Genomic DNA, 7,034 nt, shown 5'->3' with positions numbered 1-7,034 from the left:
GATGTGTGCAGGTGTTTGTCAGCTCAAAGGGGGGTGTAAGTAAAGCGTCATCATTAAACTTGCCCACATTGAATATGAATTCTGGTTCACGGGCCTTACAGTCCAGGTCCAGAGACCGGTTCTGTGTGTCAGCAGTTGGAAGTCAGGCGGTGTTCCTTTAAACTGTGAGCTCAGACACGCTGATGAACACGTGTGTGGACTTGCTGAACAGAAAGACACTCTGACATGTTGAGGACTTTATTTCACAGAAACCAGCAGTTTAAGGCAGTTTACCCCCCATTAAAAGCATTTCTCAGCAAAGCAAACAGCAAACATTTCTGTAGCATATATTCTGTAAATATGGTCACACATAGCAACAAAGAACCAAACCCCTTCAACCAAGTTATGATAAATCAAGATAACATCTTACAGGACATGAAAAATATCCAGCAAATCAAACCTAATTCTCTACCAGCTCAGCTACAGCCCAGAAACACACATCCTGCACACTACCCGTCACTTAGCAGAAGCAGTATGAGGGTAACAACAACCTACAACTTTTAACCACACAATCTGCTGCAGAGAGAAAACACAACACGCGTACAACAGGTCAACCTGCTGATGCTCCAAAGACAGATGCTGCATCAGGAGGACGTGTCCATTCTGCAAGCAGAGCTTTGAGAAGAACATGTGGAGGAAAAGACGGGACGTCATGATGCTGCACAACAACCCATCACAGAGGTGGTGCCCTGAAGGGTGGAGTGAAGGGGGAGGATGTCACGGGGGAGGCTAAAGGTGTGTGTGTGTGCTAGTTGTGTTTTGGGAGGGGTTTCATTGTGTTGACAAACGGGGAAGCTTTTATGAATTCCTCTGGAGACAAATAGTGCGCCCCTCCTCCTCTAAGTAGAGAGTATTGATATTCCATCACTTCTTTCTTCATGCTGCTGTTCTAACCTTGTCGTCTGCAGGGGAGTCATGTGATGTGTGGGAGGGGGATTAGGAAAAGGATCTGTACACACAATTTACTGCAGCTCACTGGTTTCAACTACCACTGGAGTTTCACTCCAACACCATGTTAATGAGTCCACATTCATATAAATGCTTTATGAGGGATTTTCTCTTCATACCAGAGAAGGTCTGATCCAACGGGTCACCACTGTTCTTCATGTGTGTGTGAGCTTATTAGTTTGTTCTACAGCTGTGATGGATTGTTGACTTTTGTCCTTTAGCATGTCGTGTGTAACTGCCCACACCGGTTACCCTCATTATGACTCACGACTGATTTTTAACTGACACATTCCCAAATTATAAACTAAAAGCTGATTTTGAGAGGGCTCCTTCCTGCTTGATTCCCCAACATGTCCTCAGACCTACAAAGAGACACAACCACAGTTAAGACAGGAAATATGTGCACGTGTCAGTCTGCGTTACGGTCCTGATGCTGGTCTTCTCTAAGTGAGGAAGAGGCGTGGTGGTGAGTGACCACACCAAATGTCAGAGCTCCATTCACACTGAAGGAGAGTCAGCAGAACCAAAGCAGACCAGCTGCTGAGCCTGAGTTCTCCTCATCCATGTTGTTCTGTCTGCTGGTAAAGCTCCTCTACCAGCTTGTCCTGTCACAGCTGCTGGTGACACACAACCACTTCCCCTCCTCCTCACACCAACACCAGCTGCCCTCTTCTTCCTCACTTGGCTGCTGTGATGAAGATGGAAACCCCCATGTACCCTAAGACATTCCTACGTGAAGGGCAGCATTAAAGTGAGCGACCGCAAACAGGTTCATGGTCTGGATGTTTGTGAACTAGCTGTTGTCTTCAATACACCACCACAGCACATGTCAAAAAAGAGCTTTTGCATTTAAAGCTTCAGGACTGAAACGTTAAGAGGCTCCGTCCCAACACACTACATGTTCATTCTTTGAAGACCAGCAAACAAAATGTATAAATCATTATTATAAATTCATCATTTAAACATTCAAACATATCGACGACCTTTCCAGTAAACACGGGACAATTCTGTCAACCAAGGACATAATTATTCATAAAATGCCATCACCTGTTTTAATTGTCTCATCATTCATTTGATGAGGGCAGATGTTAGTTTATAATACACATGTTCATATTTCCTGGGTAGCGACACTTTAACCTTCCATGTTGTGGGAAAACCAGCTCGGGTCAAAGGTCGGCTCTGCAGCTCCAAAGAGAGTCAGGACATTCAAAGTGCCTTGAGGACGTGGTGGTCAAACACCTGTTAACTTTGAGGACCACCCTTACCAACCAACCATTTCACACACCGCCATGTGGTGGCGCTATAACACAACACAGCACAGCAGGTAACATGTGGTAGATCCATGGACACCAGACTTACTTAGTTCAGTGTGAAGCACCGGGGTTCAGTTTCTGAGAGAGCTCAGAGCTGCTGTCAGGAGCTGTGGGGTCAGAAACAGTCCGTTAACAACCTTCTCCTGAAGCAAGCTGCTGGACTACAACATGTGAAGCAAAGCCACAGCTGGACCACAAGGCCAGAACTGGCCCTAGTTTTTGGAGTGCCTATTTTCTCCTCAGCTGTAAAATGGTGGAACAGTAATAATGGCACTTCTGCATCAGTAAGGTGGTGTGAAAGTTTCACCACCTGATCATGAAGTAAAAAACCTCTACTTACAAGGTGGAGGGCACTTGGCTGAAATAAAGACATAAAACAAATGATTAAGGGTGTCACAGAGGAAAACACCATATATGATATATGATCCCTGTTCACCCTCCCCCCACTGAACCACATCTCCACATGACCCTTGACCCAAGTGTCAGGTTGGTCAGGATGTTGGTGATGTATTTTCAGTTACTCTGACGCTGATTGGAGTAGATCAGACAATACCTTCAGAACAATCTCTCTCTCTCTCTCTCTCTCTCTCTCTCTAGCTCTCTCTCTCTCTCTCTCTCTCTCTCTCTCTCTCTCTCTCTCTCTCTCTCTCTCTCTCTCTCTCTCGCTCTCTCTCTCTCTCTCTAGCTCTCTCTCTCTCTCCTCTCTCTCTCTCTCCTCTCTAGCTCTCTCTCTCTCTCTCTAGCTCTCTCTCTCTCTCTCTCTAGCTCTCTCTCTCTAGCTCTCTCTCTCTCTCTCTCTAGCTCTCTCTCTCTAGCTCTCTCTCTCTCTCTCTCTAGCTCTCTCCCTCTAGCTCTCTCTCTCTCTCTCTCTCTCTAGCTCTCTCTCTCTCTCTCTCTAGCTCTCTCTCTCTCTCTAGCTCTCTCTCTCTAGCTCTCTCTCTCTCTCTCTCTAGCTCTCTCCCTCTAGCTCTCTCTCTCTCTCTCTCTCTCTAGCTCTCTCTCTCTCTCTCTCTCTCTCTCGCTCTCTCTCTCTCTCTCTAGCTCTCTCTCTCTCTCCTCTCTCTCTCTCTCCTCTCTAGCTCTCTCTCTCTCTCTCTAGCTCTCTCTCTCTCTCTCTCTAGCTCTCTCTCTCTAGCTCTCTCTCTCTCTCTCTCTAGCTCTCTCTCTCTAGCTCTCTCTCTCTCTCTCTCTCTCTCTAGCTCTCTCCCTCTAGCTCTCTCTCTCTCTCCCTCTAGCTCTCTCTCTCTCTCTCTCTAGCTCTCTCTCTCTCTCTCTCTAGCTCTCTCTCTCTAGCTCTCTCTCTCTCTCTCTCTAGCTCTCTCCCTCTAGCTCTCTCTCTCTCTCTAGCTCTCTCTCTCTAGCTCTCTCTCTCTAGCTCTCTCTCTCTAGCTCTCTCTCTAGCTCTCTCTCTAGCTCTCTCTCTCTAGCTCTCTCTCTCTCTCTCTCTCTAGCTCTCTCTCTCTCTCTCTCTCTAGCTCTCTCTCTCTCTCTCTCTCTAGCTCTCTCTCTCTCTCTCTCTCTCTCTCTCTCTCTCTCTCTCTCTCTCTCTCTCTCTCTCCAGCTGTCTCAGTATTACTGTACATCTAAGACTCAGTGAGAGGCTAGATAAGACAGCCATCTAAACTTCTAGAATATCAACTTGATGAACAACAAATCAAACATTTGAACCATTTCATGTGATTCCCTCACCTTTCTTCTTCTGGTACAGTATGGCACCAAGGACTGCGATGATGATGAAGATGACAGCAGCAAGTACTCCAATGATGATGGGGATGGTATTGACTGTTGATTAAAAAACACATATGTGTGTATGTATACACAAACACATAAATATATATCCTTGTGAGCCTTCGGCTGCGGTCACACCAGCACTGCTGAATGTGAAATTTCGTGGTGAATTTGATTCATATCAATGAATTCGTCACAATAAGTGAACTTGGATCTGGGTGCAAGGTGAGTCGGCCTCGATCACTTCACGTCGAGTTCAAACTTGGTGAACGGTGACACCTGAATTTGCTCCATCGACAATAACAGAGTTGCTCTGACTGTTGTGACGTCTGACGGAGCAGCCACTAGAGCCAGTAAATACAGGAAGCTGTCGTTTCGTTAAACATCTAATTTTATACTACTGTGCTCTGCCAAAAAGTAAACTGCTCCAGGAGAAAATAGGCCTCATGGCTTCCAGTCAGTCATGGAGCAGGAGTAGACAGTATACTAGCTTTCATTCATTTATTTGAGTTGAGAGTTTTTTGTAACTATTCCACAAGGGACATGGAGGAATTTCACTGTGCCAGTTTCTGGTGTGACCGCAGACCAAGGCTCAAATGGATGAAGTGGCTCTAAGTTGTTAGTCATGCTCCATTTGTCTTTATCATTCAGTTGCTGGAGGTTTTGAATCACTTAAAGCAATAAAAATCTTCCAGCTTTTTCCCCCTATGAGCAATGCATCAATTCATCATTTCCTTCATTAAGACAAAGGTGAATTTGCTCTTACACCAGAAATAGTCCACACCACAGTTTGATTGTACCTTAGCAAGAACATCAAGAAGTCCAGACTGACTGATGACTGACAGGCACAGAAGTCAGTCTTTGACTAGTACCTACTTAGGCCATTGTGTCTCTGTTCAATGGCTTCGACAGAAACAACAGAACTAACCAGGATCTTTCCTGTTGGTCTTGATCTGTGATTGGTCCAGTTTGGTGATGATGTCATCCTTCATCCCAGAAAGCTGAACCACACAGTGGTACTTCTGCCAGTCCTCAGCCTTCATTGATGAAAGGTCAACGAGGAGGTGAACGCTCCTCTGGAAGGTTCCATCATGGTTGGGGAGGAGCTCACCATGGTCCACCTCCTCCTCCTGGAGCTCCTCTTCCTCTCTCTTCCAGAACATCACGATTCTGTCGGGGTAGAAACCTGTAGCATGGCAGGTGACTGGAGAGGAGGGAGACCTCTGGAGCAGAGACACTGAGGGAGGGACTGGGGGGGGGGGAGAGGAGAGAGAGAGAGAGAGAGAGAGAGAGAGAGAGAGAGGTTGACAAAGCCCTTTATTAAGCACTACAATAGGTATACAGACAAAAGGACAGCAGCTACGTAAGTGAAAGTGAAAACACAAGTCAACAACACAGCCATGACTTCCCCATTTTACACCGATTAGAAAGAGAAGACCAGGTCTTCCTCATCTCCCACTGAGCACAATACTCCCTGGCTGCCAGTTTGAAGCTGAAAGCCACCAGATTGTCTACCATTTTGTAGTAGGCATGTTGCACCGAGCCTTCAGCAGTCCTGTAAGAACCTGCACAGGGTCCACACAGTCCACCACCCGGGCCCGGTTCTTACGGCTCAGCCAGATGGCTAAACTGGCAGTAGCGAATAAGAAGTTTATAAGAATCAGAAGAACTTTATTGTCATTGTGCCAAGCAGAAATTGCAGATGTGTCAACCCCAAAATAGTGCATACACAAAAGAGATAAATATAAAATATCAGCAATAAAAAGTACAGCGTCTAAACAGTAGAAGTACAAAACATGAGCAGTATTAGGCATCAAATATAATACAGTTAAGGATAAAATAAAGTTACGAGTTACAAAACATCACCAGCAAAAATGCAGTAAAGGTGCGGCAGACAGATATGAAGTGGCTTAACGTGACACGTGAGTAGATATATGCAAATATGGCACGTGCCCAATGGTGGCAGCATATCTGATGGGCGGAGCTGAAACAGATGGTGTGCAGGGTGTGTAATATCTTTCATGATGTTCTCAGTGCTCCTCACACAGTGAGTGCTGTGAAGATGTTCTAGTGAAGGCAGCTCAACGCCAACAATGTCCTGTGCTGTTTCCACCACACGCTGGAGGGCTTTTCTCTCAGCTTTGATGCGGCTGCTGTACCAGGCTGTCATGCAGCTTGCTAGCATGCTCTCCATTGAACATCTATAAAAGTTGACAAGCAGTTTTTGGGGGAGGTTGGAGCTCCTTAGCCTCCTGGGAAAATAAAGGCGTTGTGTCTACTCGTGACTGCTGAGGACTCTTCAGTCCAGGAGAGGTCCTCTGTGATGGTGACTCCCAGGAACCTGGAGCTGGGGACTCTCTCCACAGCCTCTGTGTTGATGTGGACAGCACTGTGCGTGATCTTGATGGAGGTCCTAAAGTCCACGATAATCTCCTTGGTCTTTTTGGTGCTTAAGACCAGGGTGTTGTTAGCACACCACATTATCAGGTTCTGAACCTCCTCCCTGTATGCCGCTTCGTCGTTGAATGAGCCCGATGACTGTGGTATCATCTGCAAACTTCACAATAGTGTTTGAGTGGTGGATGGATTGGCCGTGATGTGTGAACAGTGCATAAAGGAGGATGCTCAGCACACAACCCTGAGGTACACCGGTGCTCAGGATGAGGGTGGAGGATGTGTGTTGGCCCAGTGTTACAGTCTGGGGGCGGTTGATGAGGAAGTCCAGTATCCAATTGCAACTTGGCATCCACCCCTGTATGTCTGTGTTATGTTCATCTGTCGTCTTGTTTCACTCCATTTATTGTAAAGCGACTTTGAGTAGTAGAAAAGCGCTATATAAGATTGATTTATTATTATTATTATTATTATTATTATTAGTTCTGCCTCTGGAAGTCCTCACTTCCTAAATATACTCCTTAGATCTGAATACCTCTTTCTCTCCCACCTAAGGCCCCCAGGAAGACAGGAGTGCTCCCCAAGCTCCACTGGCCCACCAAACAAGCCTCA

At 46.2% G+C, this 7,034-nt stretch overlaps 1 protein-coding gene across 1 annotated transcript; it reads right to left on the bottom strand.

The window, feature by feature from the left end:
• Positions 1–223: 223 nt before the first annotated feature.
• On the bottom strand, positions 224–6,578 carry LOC130133303 (BOLA class I histocompatibility antigen, alpha chain BL3-7-like). Its single transcript, XM_056301973.1, has 6 exons — positions 6,419–6,578; positions 4,957–5,277; positions 3,990–4,082; positions 2,641–2,658; positions 2,347–2,407; positions 224–1,349 (listed from the first exon to the last, which is right to left on the bottom strand). The coding sequence occupies exons 1-5, from the start codon at positions 6,576–6,578 to the stop codon at positions 2,352–2,354; spliced, it is 648 nt and encodes a 215-aa protein (XP_056157948.1). The 3' UTR covers positions 224–1,349; positions 2,347–2,351.
• Positions 6,579–7,034: the final 456 nt, after the last annotated feature.

This window comes from Lampris incognitus, unplaced genomic scaffold, assembly GCF_029633865.1.
Source record: "Lampris incognitus isolate fLamInc1 unplaced genomic scaffold, fLamInc1.hap2 scaffold_264, whole genome shotgun sequence".
NCBI lineage: Eukaryota > Metazoa > Chordata > Actinopteri > Lampriformes > Lampridae > Lampris > Lampris incognitus.
Note: the sequence above shows the minus strand (reverse complement) of the source record. Positions and strands in the feature narration are given on the sequence as shown.